Raw genomic sequence first — 14948 nt, 5'->3', positions numbered from 1 at the left:
TACGGAACAAATGGTTCGGTTCGACCGGACCGCGATGAATGAGATATGCAACGAGATTTTCACTCTTTACATCCTCATAACTGCTGCAATTACAACACAAATTAAAAATAACATATATATAGCTTATTTGACTTACGATCGATAGCTTGCTCATTTAGATCCTAAATTAATGATTAATCCGAGAAAGTCTTGTCGTCAACATTATCCGTCTTGGTTTTAGTTGATGAATATTCATTTTTTCTTTTCGAGCGTCCAATAGCTACCGTAGCTACGTACGAGTCGGCCCAGCTTGACCAACGAACTCCCACGAAACGAGTGCTCTGATTGGCCATTTGGCTATGTTTTGGTAGGTGGACCCGGAAATATATCGGCCGCCGGGTAATATTTCGAATGCATGAACGTACTGCTTCGCGGATCTGAGATACAAATTGGATAATTCATATAAGTAAGTCCGTAAATTATGTATTTAATATTAAGTTATCAAATTTTGATAACTGTAATTAGGACAAACAAATGACATACCGACCTAATTTACATCTGATTTAGAAATCAGAAAATTAGATCTAAATAAAGAAAATCGGGGAGAAAATGTTTTGACAGAAAAAGCTGCCATTGTTGGCTATAGCTACCCCCACGGTACGAGATCTCTGGGTTGCCATCTGTATTGGGGAATGACAACAAATGTCAGTTTTATTAAAGAAATGACCCTAATCAGATGGTTATTGCTGTCTAGTCTAGACCCTATATTTCATTTAAATATCCCTTCCACCTGTATGTATCATTCCTTGCAACCCTGATTCCTTGAACACTTCTGTTTCCTTGGATACTTCTGTAATAACATGTACTGTACTTTCATTCACATCACATTCAAAAAAGAAAATTGCACTGCTCAAATGAAACATTGAAGGATGTGAATGTAAATGTTTAGCTGGCGCTAGGTACTGCAGAAGTGTAGTATGTACAGTTACTGCAGCTCAGCATAAATTGCACGGGTGACACGACATTTGCTCCTGCGACAATTGCTCCGGGCTTTATTTCGTCTAAGATGTAGGGTTAGGGTTAGGGTTTCAATAGGGTTTTATGTTAGGTTTAGGGTTAGGTTTAGGGTAGGGTATAGTGTTGAATCCAGGGTTGAAGTTAGCCATTCGATTAGTGTATGAAATTTACAGCGGAGCAATTGTCGCCGGAGCAAATGTCATGGAACCATTGCACGGCGTGAATGCCGTGACACTGTGGGAGTTGCCCACTGGAGACATTTGAAATCCTGTATGCTCGCTGAATTTTGCCAGTTTGGGGGGGGGGGGGGGGGGGCGGGAAAAGGAATAGTTCACGTTTTCCCTAGATCTAGGGAATGTCAAGGAAAATATTTTGCAATCTTTAGCCAGAAAAATCAGTCTGTTTCGTTCAGGAATATGTTCCACCGAGACCACCTCTGGCTTCACAGAAGCACTCTCCTATATGTCTTGGAGGAGAGAGCTCTGGTCAGGAGACAATATATATATTTGATAAACTACATGTAGTAAGCAGATGGATTTTTTGGTCAAGCGATCTTTAGCCTTCATGTACATTATAAACATTTATAAAAAATGGGTTCAAGAATGTAGCCAATGAGAATAGGCAAAATGGATCATGTGACTGTGCATTAATTTTTACTACACTATATATGCACGGTACCATCTGCATAGGGTGCATTTTGGTGATAACAACGGTAGATAAAGGTTGCGGGGAGACATCTTACAGCCTTGCTAAGTAAGAATGTCAACCCATTTTATAAAACAAATAATACACAGGTTTTCGTTCGCAACGTTACGGTGATGCAGCGCTTTTCGGGTATTCACAATGGTACCATAGCGAACACCCTCATGTGCTGCATCGACCATAACGCACTCTCATCTGTGTATTATTTGTATAATACCGGTAATTATAATATAGTCTAGAGTTCAATGTACTGTATAGTACTTATATCTGGTTATTAATACTGTAACTAGTTTAATCTCAGGTAATCAGTGTGCTATGACCAATTTACACATTTGAGGTTTACAAAGGGGTCTAGATTTTAGTGATCTCAATTGTTGAATGTATCAAAAAAGTATTTGTCTGAGTTTGTTAATCTTTTCAGTTACCTAATTTTTCAAGTAAATTTTGTGGTTTCAGTTTCATCTAATTTAGTTTGTTTGAAAGATTGCCATTCCTTTTGTATAATTAATGGAAGACCAGAAGCAAGCACTTTAAAAAAAATATTATTCCAGTTCAGGCACAATATTTCATATTTTATACTTCAATCGCCTTTATATTTGTATACATTGTACATGTATATTGTAAACATAATGTAGTGATTATGTTTGACTCGATAAAACATATAACAAAATATTAAGAAATAAACAAATTATTTGTTCTGACTTTGAAGTATTGAAAGAATTATAACTGAAGTCTGAAACAAACTTTAGTAAGGCATGAGTTTAATCACAGTATAAATTTTGTTCTACCATAATGCACCTGATACATGTAGGAAAAAGTCTCACCATGATTTACTTTTCAATAAATACATGTACAGAAAAGAGACAGATAAAAAGAAAGGATGAGGAAAAGCAGACTACAACTTGTTCAGGAGATTAGATTTATCGGTTGAATTGGCAACTTGCACATGAGTCTGTGATATCATTTCCTCCCTATTCATCTGTACATGTACTACATGTGTTATCTCTGATACATTCTTTTTTTGTAATCTTAAAAAAAAATCACAAGCACAATCACCCACACACACATGTTAAGAAAAAACACCTGAGTTTCTCTAGAATGCCTCTATCCAATTCATTGATAATATTTGAAATGATCTTTTTTGTTTGTGTGTGTCATTATTATTAATAGTATTAAAGTCATTAAAAAGGGAAGTTTTTTTTCTTCAAAATTATACACAATGTAGGATTTTTGAAAATAAAATTCATGATTCGGTTTTCATGAATTTTTATTTATTGCTTGTTTGTGCAAATATGCACTGAATTACATACATGTACATGTAGACGACACTTGTCTCAGTGTAGACCTCATTGAGACAGTATGTGTATTATGTGTAAATGTTATTACAGTGTATGAACCGATTTGAATTTGGACACGACAGTCCGAGGCAGAATTGTACATTTAATTTTCTGTCCCTGTCACTCCAGTGTTGTTGTTTTTAGTTCAGAAGACTGAAGTTAATCAAGTTATTTTATTCACCAAATAAAAAAAAAAAAATTATGAAAAGAGTTGTTCATATTGCACATGCCTACATGTACTACATGTACATACCTATGCACCTATGAGAGAAAGCCCCAGTTTACATGGAGAAAGAATAATTTCGAAAAAGGAATCTGTCTGTAAAAAAAATAGCATCTACAAAGACTACAATGTATAGTTCTACATTCATGTATTCTAGCGCAGAAACTCACCGGGAAAGTGTATAACAGACACTTTATGTACTTTACAAAGGGGCAGGAATTCCTACACAAAAATAGGCGTCTCATGAGTAAGCCTGGGAATGCGATTGTTTGCTAGTGTTGGGGCATGAACTGCGCAGGCTGTAGGCTGACAGTCTCCTCAGGGAGTCTTGTGCAAAGTTCACTACATTGATCTGTAGTGCTCAGAGGAGTACAGAGAGATACCTCCAGAATTCACAAAGTTCAGGTTCAGTCTTGCGATCAATAGTGCTTGACACATGTACAGTTGTTGTGTGTTTCCACAGCTGAGACTGCTTTCCATGTATTGTAGGTGACATGTACTGTACAATGTACACATACATGTGTATTATAAATGTTTCTGGTGTTCCAATTTGTTTAGATTGGCAAATTGTAGAGAAAAGTCACTTTTCTTCAACCTACCGTATTTACCGGCGTAAAGGCCACAGTATTTTTGGAAGAGAAAATATCAAAAGACGGGGTGCGGCCTATGCGGCGAAAGAGTAAAAAAAAAAAAAAAAAAAGTAAATCAAAACGGTACAATAACTATACCACTATGGTACAGGACATTTCCACACATCTTACCGACAATTTAATCTTGCATTGTTGACATGAAGACGAAAATAAACTTCCAAAAACAACATCTGCCGATAGATCTTGATCTAAGTTCGTGCCAATGCATTGCAAAATTAAAAGAAGGGCCCGTTTAACGGAGCTGCCGCGAAGCATCCAGCACGCGAAGTCGCTATTTTGAATCCATTTCAGTACACAAGAGAGAGGCGCAATGTATACATCACAGAAAACTGCTTAGGCTAGCATCAGTGCGGGATGGCCGAGCGGTCTAAGGTGGTGATTTTAGTCACATCAACTTTTGTACGCAACAGATCAAATCCGTCTTCGACAAAAGATTTTTTTTTTTTTTTTTTTTTTTTTTTTTTAAATGTCAAAATCAGGGGTGCGGCCTATATGGCGCTGCTGCCTTATCGCCGGCAAATACGGTACATGTACGTGTACATCACTAGTGTGCAACATTGTGCATTTGATTGATAATACCAAATGTGTTGTGTCAATAAATCATACTGTTCATGTTGGAACATATTTTTTAGTCTGTTCAATAAAACTTTGCACTAGACCAAAGTTCATGTGCATAAAAAGGGAGTTTACAGATAGCACATGTTACAAATGACCCCAAATATCCACAGATCTTTTACACATGGAGAAGTTCCACTTTGAGCATCTTAGAATAATAACTGCCAAAGTCCTAGATGTGCTTCATGAATACCTTTTGTTTGACCTCTTGAAAAGAATACTTCCACCTGCGTATCATAGAATGTACTGTTGGTGCATAAATGAATAATGTTACATAACTTTCATGAGCACATATCCAGTATTCATCTCTGTGAGTTTTACCATTTTGGTACAAATGACCTTTATCTGCCCATGCGCAGATTGTATCTGTAAACTCCCTTATGCTGACACAATGGTATTCTATGCAAAATGAAAGTGGAAATTGTGTACCGGTACCCTGTTTATTACACTGTACCGGTACTACAGTACATGTACACTGTAGATATAATGATCACATTTTAGGCTGCCCTTTGCATGGTTAAAGTTGATACTCTAAGACAATCCCAAATACTGAGATAATTACATAAATAGAAAGCTTTTAACCCCCATAATAACACCAAATGGTGTCCACCCGACAAAACAAGTTTAGAACAATGAAATTATTCGAGTAAACTCTACCAAAATATCTAAGTCTGAAACCCGGAAGTGCACGTAGAGTCGGGCCTCTATCCGTGACGTCACGAACGGGACTCATGGGCTCAGTGAGAGTGAATGGCAGTGATATCCCTACGTAAATGCTATCCTGTCAGAGCTTAGATTTGTTGTTGTTAAGGAGTATATTTGATGGATTTTCTGTTTTCATTTGAATGAAGAATAACGAAGCAACATTTTCCAGTCGCTGATTTCTTTTTATATCCTCATATTCACCTATTTGGTAGAGATTTAAGACTAGTTTACTGCTTAGGAATTAAAGTTAAATCGTGCATGTATGAATATAGGCGGATGCATTATATATTGTCATCAGATAAGGTACAGGAGCAGTTTTGTAAAAACGAATAGGTCTAGAACTATGATAGTACTTATCATAGATGTGTGTGACTGCCTCAAAAAAGGAAACAGTACCAGTTAAACATTTTATGCTGTAAAATATCAAACTTGAACGAGATCATGCAAGCGCGCTTCCTCTATAATATTTTGGCGAGTGATGCGGCTCTTGCATGAACGTTCGTGAAGCGAGCAGAATCGGGAGGTAAGACCAAGCTGCTGCTCTAGGCGCTGCTTGCTTGTGATGGAACGTACGTGCGCTAGTTATATGTTTATCGGCAATTGCAAGAGAATGAAAGCGATGTTGCCAGCTAAGAAAAACAACTAACAAAGACTTGCTCCTGACTACCGGTGTCAGAATTGGTAGATGAAGGATCTTCAGGGCCAAGGAAGGCGAAAAACATGGGAAAAAGGAAGAAGAAACCATCGGGAGATCGCTGTAGTGTATGGTAATGAACTGTGCATGGGTAGACAGCTACTGTTCACTCCGTGCCTGGGCCGATTTCAACACCGAAACAAAAATTACATGGTGAAAATATCGACTAATAGCACATCGTTGGCATGTATATGTCATAATTTTTAAAAGGGGAATTGATATTAATACTATAAAGTACTAGGGGAAGGTAAAGAATTGTAGATAGAATTATGATTTATTAGACTTTTCAGCCTTTGAAACAAAAATATGCAGAAAATCGTATCACTCTGCACATGTTTGCTATGGAACATCCGGGTACGTGAATATACTCTTTCCCGGACGTGAGGTCATAAATAGTAGACCAGCGCCGTGACTGATTTTCTATGCAAAGAGAGGCGGATATTTTCGACATTTCAATTGAGGATTTCGAGTAGACAGAATTTTTTTGTGATATACTAAGTAATTGAAAAACTTAAAAATAACATATACTTGCCGTAGGTAACAAATCAAGGGACATTTATTTGCTTAGTGTATCAACTTTAACTTCATACTTTAGTAAACAAAAAAAACAAAAAAATAGCTTTGTGTAAAACCTTGGAAAAAGATTCATGCTATAAAATCAATGAACTGTGTACACACACTTAGCAATTCATTTACAATTATAAATTACTATTCAGTATTGATGATAAAGAAACAAAAAGGCTCGTCACAAATTTTATAAGTAAGCGAAAACAGTGTCTTGAACTGTGAAAAAGAATTTCAAAATCAAATCCACATGTCACATACCAAAATAGACCCCTATTCAATCCCAGACACTCCACTGGGAAATATTGTAGTCTCCTAAATAGTTATGCCCCCTACTGTTATGTAATTAGTAATCACTTTATTGTTTCCTACTTCTAAGCCAACCCAATTTCCTGTTCCTGGAAGTATTGCGATGGTGTCCACTTACATTTGAAGGGCAGTGTACTTTATTATTCTCCTGTTCCGGTACCGGGTTTGAGGTAGTCCAGACTCTGTGGCCCGAATTCACAAAGCAAAGTTTGAGCTCAACCTTGGTCTGAGCTCAAACCTTGCTTTGTGAATTCGGGCCCGTCTGTTTAAGAAATAACTTTTCTTTACCGTAATCAATCATCTTTTCCCCTTCCCTAATACATGTGTACATCACATGCATCCCACTAATCTGTCTCTGTCTAAGCATTGAAGGTGTGTTATTCTCTCAGCGGATTGGAAAGTGTCCAGGCAGTATACATACATTACATGTACATGTACATGTACTGTAGGTTTGGTGCTACATGTATGGGATGCTGGGGTTGCCTAGCACCCCTAACACTGTAAAATCAGAAACTTATATGTGAATGGTCAAGGACGACCATTCTTACGGCAAGAAACTTGTTCTCAATGTACCCAAAGCGTCAGTTGTAATCCATTTATTATGCAGCAAATAAATTTCTTGTATCTGAACTGCAGGGGAAAATTTTTGAAAATTTCATACACTGTGTCCACTCTGCAATGTACAAAAGTTTCTGGTTATGAGTGAGGAAAGGGCTTTTATTTTGTACACTTTACATACCTGTACATATATTGTTTATGATCAAGAGTAACTCCTTGGTAAAATCATATTTTTCAACTGCTCTTTAAAAGTGCATTTCAAGTATATTTAACATTTGTAAGACTGCTTTTTCCAATCATTCCATCAGAAATTCAGGATGATCATAGACAGAGTGGATAAAAGTTGACTTGTTTATGTAGTTGTTTATCAAGGTTTGCTCAGAATTTCCCAGATTCGTCTTGTGCAACCCTCTTGTTTGCTCTTGGTAAATCTCCATTGTGTACTGGCTCATTGACTCCATGATGTTATTCTGGTATGTCTGTATCCTTCAGTTCAGGGCTATCATCAGATCTACGCAGTCATGTACTGGTAACAAAATGGATGAATCACTGATCAGTGATCACTCTCTGCATACAGAATTACAGATCATATGACGATTAAAAAAAGAAGGATTTATTTGGGTTTATAGGACTGCATCTATATGTAGGAACTACATATTTTTTCCGGTACACAGGTACCTGACTACAGTACCTGTAAGAATCAAGCCCTGATATTGCACCCCAAAAAAGTTTTACATGACACCACTTACATGTACCTCCCTCTCGTTTGTCCATTTTCTACATGGTAATAATGTTACATGTATTAAACTCATAAACAAGAAATACTTGTAGTTGAACAATCAAACAAAGAGAGAGAGAGAGAGAACATTATCATACAAAGCTACATAAGTTACAAACAGAAAGGACAATTACAACAAATTAGAAAAGATGTGTTTTGATACACCTTTTGAAAGCTGTGAGAGTATGGCAATTTTTTAGTACAGGGGGTAAAGAGTTCTAGGAGTTAGAGACAACTGAAAAAGGCCTATCACTTTAAAGTTTGGCAGTTGTCTCTGAATTGGATGTATAAACTTAAATGCAAGTGGTTGCAGTACACACACAACAAATAGAACTTCTTGATATACACGTACAGGTACATCTACATGTACATACATGTTGGCCTACAAGTGTGAATGCAACGCTAAATTTGGCTACATGGTGATTCAGACGGTAGGAATTTAAATCCTCTTATGTCATCCCTTTCCATGCCATACATGTAGGTGGTAAATCCTTGCCCCAGAATTTGAATGTTGAACAGTGCATAAATCAGGGCATATTTTGTTTATATTGAAACATAAACTGAAACATTTATGATAAATTTATGTTTTCTAAATAAATATGATATATCACTGATTCCAGTTGCTACTAAAATGATAGGCTCAATTTTTAACAAGTTGAATCAAGCTACAGTATGTGGCAGAAAATTGGTAGAAAAGAATATTTAGATAATGAATGTAAATGATAGTTATCATAATATTTATTTAATTTTAATTGTAACTTGTAATTTCAAATTGTATACCGGTACGTAAACATGTACTGTACATATACATGTACATGTAAATAATCAATAAAAGGATGTCAAGTCGCATAAAAGCCCCACATTACTCACAGTTTGTTTCATTGTCTACATTTTGTATATTAATCTGAATCAAAATAAAAGCTTGAAGGTAGTAACAATCTAACAACTTTTTTTTTTCTTTTTTTTTGACACCAAGTACAAGTAAGTAACTTGTCAATTAGTTCAAGGTTGACAGAAAATCTGTGCAAATCTGTACCACTGTACTGTGCGTGTATGATATACTGTACATACTGTACAATGGCCTGTGCTGATCCATTGAATGCGTAGACATCCATGGCCGCTCGTCTAAATCCCTTTTTTGTATTTTGAGGTCACAAAGTCCAGACATTCTTTATATATATGCAAGCTTCAAAGATGATAATAACATCACATGCATTGTACAATATACAGCTGCTGAGACAAACAATGAAGGAGAGAGAGGGGGGGGGGGGTGTAGAATGAAGACAGGCAGGTGTTCGTATTTGTGCTCCTTGGAGAGTCTTGCTGGTTACCGCTACATGTACTTACATTTGCATTCATGTACTGATTATGACAATAATAATAATATGTCTTGTTTACCCAGGGTAGCCTTATCAATATTACTGTAATGTTGTTCTCCTTGAGGGCCCTGCAATTATATTATTACCCTGGCTTTACATTAGCTATTTACACTGCAAGCAAAAATCAGTGATTTTTCTCACATTCAAAATGGAACGTTTTTTCTGTAGAAAATAGAAAGTGGAAAGGTAGAGAAAGAATGCACTTTAAATCCTGCTCCAAGGGGTCATTGTCATTGACTTGTGAAATTACCCACTATCAAGGAATCGGGGTCAAACTGTCACACAGATGAGATTTGTGAGTATGTTTGTTTGGTATTCCTAGTTTGGTGATTTGTTCAACAGAATGTACATTTTACCAAGAAATCAGGATGTTTGTGAACTACATGTAGGTATGTGTTGTATTTGATTGAATTGCGCTGGTCTTAGGAGAATCCTGATTTCAAAATTGTTGGTGCTAATGTAGGCCTACTGTATTAGCAGCTGTATTGTGGATGCGATGTAAATTTCTTTTATATATACTGTACATGTACCTTGTACAATGCCCCCCCCCCCCCCCCCCACTCAGTGTTATTTAGGGTACGCATATGCTCGTACCCTTTTTTTGAAAGCACCCCCTATCTGAGGACTGCCAACATTTCCGAACCCCCATTTCGCGGGCTTTTTGCGTGCTTTTCCTGCCTTGGAGACCCCCCTAAATCAGGAAAAATGCTCAATGTACCCCCCTTAATTCAGAATAATTTCTCAGGAGTCCAAAGAGATGAGAGAAAAAAAGAAAAACACCCCCTTTTTAAAGAAATCTCCGGGTGAAAAGTCAAATACACCCCTTTTTTTTACAATTCTCGGGCCGGACTTTGTCGCACGAAAAGTACCCCTTTACCGGACATTTTGGCAACACGCATGCGGTCATTCCGACCTCTGAGTGGGGGGCCGGGGTACAATGTAGTCTCACACTACAAGAATTCTTAGACCATGTCATGCTTCATGTAAAAAATTTCCCACATGACTTCTTGAATGGTAACTTGTCAGATTTTTATTTTGACAACTCTGAACAGAAACTCTCTCTCACTCGCTAGACATGACATGACATTTACCAAAACCTGTATGTATTTTGAATCACTGAGTACAAATTGTAGGCCTTTCTATACTACCGGTACAGAAGTTAGTAATAATATGGTTTGGTCGTTGTGCAATACAATAGGCCTACAGGTACATGTACAAACTGTACATTACATGATACATGTATGTAATGCAATGTCCACTGACCAAGTTGCTAATTTGAGATTCGCAACTAGGATTTAGTGATCTCATATCTCTAACATTCATAATTCCATACATGTAGGCCTGATTAATTCAAACTTTCACCTTTCTATTTATAAGATTTTTCTGCTTCTAGATACCAATGAAGTTATTATCCTTTTAAACTGTCCTCTCATTTGTTATTTCCCCCCTCAGTTGCCTTGTGACAAAAACACAGTACCGGTACATACAGTACATGTACATGTACATCATTGAGGGTAGTCAGCCCCTAAAGCTCCTTTCACATATATGACAAGATAAACCAAATATTAAAAGAAAATGGTCAAGGCAAACAAGATTTCAAGATTTCAAATTTAATTCATGCTTCCAACAAAACATTACAAATCAATTATAAGCATTTAAAACAAATTTAAGAAATACATGTTGAAAACAGAGGGGTCCACTAAAAAGCAATGCTTGTACAAGTGTGAACACCTCAAATGAAACTTAGGAATAATGAGTAATTAAATTAACTAATCTGTAACTACAAAAGGAACTTCAAAATAGGGGAAAGAAGGGACAAGACAATACTCTTCACGACAAAATATTTGTTTAAAAAAAAAAACATATACATGTAAGTGTACAGAATTTCAAAGCACACCTTGCATACAATTTTTTTTTTTTTGTTGCCATATTGTGTGTGACTTGTTGTGTGGCTGTTTACCTCATTACATTAAGAGGCTTAATTTAAGTCTTTTTAAGACCAACTCTGACTCAATTTTGTACATCATATACTGTATGATATAAATCTATGCTCTCTGATGTACATGTAGGCCTACAAGTTTATTTGTTTAGTTGTAATTTCAAACAGCCATGACAGACATACTAATGAAAGCTTTCCTTTTTCTTTTATATTCTAGGAAACAATTTTCAAGGAAACGAAGGAGATTCTTAAAGGCACTATGGAGCAGGAACACAAAATGATGTGCAATTTACTCCTAACACAAAATGGAAGAACTTCTAGCAGACTTTATGCACTTGTGAGCATATTTCTATGTTTCGTCATCTTTTTACATCACCCAAACAGTGTGGATGGGACATTAGAGACATACGCACCTGTCGAGTTCATTAGCAAAGCAGAAGATCCAAAATTTGCCAATTTAGCTGTGGATGAAAGAACTGGTGATATGTACATTGGAGCAGAAAACTCCTTATTTCACCTCCATTCAGACTTCAGTTTACAGGAAGAAGTAAATACTGCGCCTGATCCTGCAGAATGCCAGGATCCACAAACCCCCTGCAAGAACTACAACAGGATTCTTGCTGTTGTACCATCTCCCATAGAAAAGCTTATCACCTGTGGAAGCTTTTCACGCAGGTGTCAGTATCGTCAGCTCGTGAACATATCAGATTCTGTTGAGTATGAAAGAATAGTGATCAATGCAAAAACCCCGGCAGTGGCAGTTCTCCATGATGATTACATGTATGTTGGAGTTAGTCCTGAGTTCCCTGCTCCTGCTAATCATCCTACCTACGTCACCCAATTGCATCTGGATTCGCTATCTTTGCGGGAAAGGCTCAATAGTCAGCACGTTCGTGCAAGTCAGGCGGGGTTTTCATTAAACTTCGTCAATGGATTTGAATTTGAAGGGTTCACATATTTTGTCACCAATCAGCAGCAATTAATTGATGAGGATCCACCTGCAGATCACGATTACATATCAAAGATTAACAGAGTTTGCCAAGACGGCGACAGCTTTGATTCATTTACAGAAGTTCAGCTAACATGTTCTTTAGCCAATGGCAGAACCTACAACCTCATTCAGGCCATTGAAGTTTCTATCCCTGGGAATGATCTTGGTGAATCTTTCAATAGCAGTGATCCTCTTCTCTATGCTGTTTTTGCTGAGTCTTCTGAGTTCACAGATGAAGCTGCTGATCCTGCTCACTCTGCGCTATGTATCTACAAGATGTCTGAGTTACTTGCAAAGTTTAAAACTGCAGTGGAAGATTGTACAAGTAAAGGAGAGGTTGAGGTCCATGGAATACGCCATTTACAATCCAGATGCAACAATATTGTAAGCGAAAGTACTTTGTTTATCGATGTTCCCTGATCATTCTGAAGTACTGTAGTTAGGATTTCATTTTATGTACAGTTCATTTTAGTATCTTTGGAATCCTACCTATATTTGCATCAACAACAAAAAACAAACAAACTTTTTTCTCATAAATAGGGTAAAAATCAATTTTTCACATGTTCCCTTTTTCTGGTTTGCATGGCAGATAGTCCTAAAGTGTAAAGATTTTTAAATGTTATGTTTTTGGGTTGTCCGTTCTCATGAATGGGTTATCTCAAGAACCAATTGATGGATTCCCTCCAAACTTGGGTCATGTATGTAACCCTGTAAACGATCATCGGATCAGCCGCCGATACCGATCCGATCAGGGGTGATCGGATAATAATTTCTGATCGGCGATCAATTAAAATGATCGGAAAAAAATTGGCAGAATTTTTTTTTTTTTTTTTTTTTTTTTTTTTAATGAAGAAAATTTTCAAGTTTTTGGCTTATCAAATGCTCAAAAAAATTCATGGCTGGGATTATTTTGTCATTTGGAGTTGTTGTAGACCATGTTTGATGATATTTAGTGCCTTTTCATGACTTTGAAATTGATAATGTTGGTCTAAGAGCAGAGGCAAAACATGCGGGCCGCCATCTTGGATTATAATGTAGGTATTTTTTTTTTTTTAATGACGAAAATTTTCAAGTTTTTGGCTATCAAATGCTCAAAAAAAATTCATGGCTGGGATTATTTTGTCATTTAGAGTTGTTGTAGACCATGTTTGTTGATATTTAGTGCCTTTTCATGACTTTGAAATTAATAATATTGGTCTGAGCAGAGGCAAAACATGCGGGCCGCCATCTTGGATTATAATGCATACCTACATTATAATCCAAGATCCAATCGCATGTTTTGCCTCTGCTCTTAGACCAACATTATCAATTTCAAAGTCATGAAAAGGCACTAAATATCATCAAACATGGTCTACAACAACTCCAAATGACAAAATAATCCCAGCCATGAATTTTTTTAAAGCATTTGATAGCCAAAAACTTGAAAATTTTCTTCATTAAAAAATTATAAAAAAAAAAAAAAATCAGCCTATTTTTTTTTGTCGATCTTCTGATCCGATACCGATCAAAGGTGCGAGGGTGTCGCTCCGATCTTCCGATCCGATCAGAGCCCCAACTTACAGGGTTACATGTATGTATCTTAGGGCGCGTTCATGCTTGATTTTGAAGGCAGAATGAGCGATTTGTAACGCTCATCGTAAACGCTCATCGTAATCGCAGTTCCACGGTGCACTGTTCATGCTCACTTCTCCAGGCAATTCTCCTTGGGTGGCCTTCAGCTGGATTCGCAAACCTGTGTGCGCATGCTACGTAGACCCACTAGAGGTCAGTGCGTTGACCCCATTTAAACGCGTTTACAAATTGTAAACGCATCTTTTTGTGAGTTTACGATCGGCGATCATGATCACCGTTTTTCGGTGATTCTACAAAAGTGAGCATGAACGCAAGCGTGTTTTAAACTAAACGCGTAACAGATGCCTGATTCTGGCCGTCAAAATCAAGCATGAACGCGCCCTTACAGAGCCAATGAACTGAATAGATCTTGGAGAGTCGAGGTCTAAGTTCTAAGGTCACAGGGCAGTCAGGGCTCATTGTGTACGGTATGCATTATGCAAAAATAGCTTGTTTTCACATTATTTCAAGAACCGATTGATGGATTACCACCAAACTTGGGTCATGTACATGTATGTATCTTGCAAAGCCAATGAACTGATTAGATTTTGGGGTCATGAGGTCAAAGGTCCTGGGGCTTATTATGTATGCAAAAATAGCTTGTGAATGCATTATCAATCGAAACGATGGATGGATTACTTTTAAACTCAGAATCTGTACAACTGTATGTATCTTGCATAGCTAATTTACAGTCATTAGGTCAAAGATCAAAGGGTCATACATATAGCTTGTAATCACGATATTCTGAGAATCTGTGAAGGGATTACAATCAAACTTGAATTTAAAATTGCTTCTGTTTTGGTATGTTAAATTGCTGATGGCGGAGGCATCATTAATTTAGTTGAGCATGCTTTCTTGGTTCATTTTGAGTGCATAATAGTGCAGTACTACAAGAAA

The 14948-nt window shown here is 37.0% G+C and overlaps 1 protein-coding gene across 1 annotated transcript in view; it reads left to right on the top strand.

The window, feature by feature from the left end:
• LOC753899 (plexin-A2) overlaps positions 1-14948 on the top strand; it is a 63206-nt gene that overhangs the window by 969 nt on the left and 47289 nt on the right. Inside the window, exon 2 of the mRNA XM_030973106.1 lies at positions 11667-12824. Coding sequence (XP_030828966.1) covers positions 11709-12824 — 1116 coding nt within the window. The 5' untranslated portion in view covers positions 11667-11708. The remainder of the gene's footprint in view (positions 1-11666; positions 12825-14948) is intronic.

Source organism: Strongylocentrotus purpuratus, unplaced genomic scaffold, assembly GCF_000002235.5.
Source record: "Strongylocentrotus purpuratus isolate Spur 01 unplaced genomic scaffold, Spur_5.0 spur5_scaffold_6, whole genome shotgun sequence".
NCBI classification, from domain to species: Eukaryota; Metazoa; Echinodermata; class Echinoidea; order Camarodonta; family Strongylocentrotidae; genus Strongylocentrotus; species Strongylocentrotus purpuratus.
This window is presented reverse-complemented; position numbering and strand designations above follow the sequence as displayed.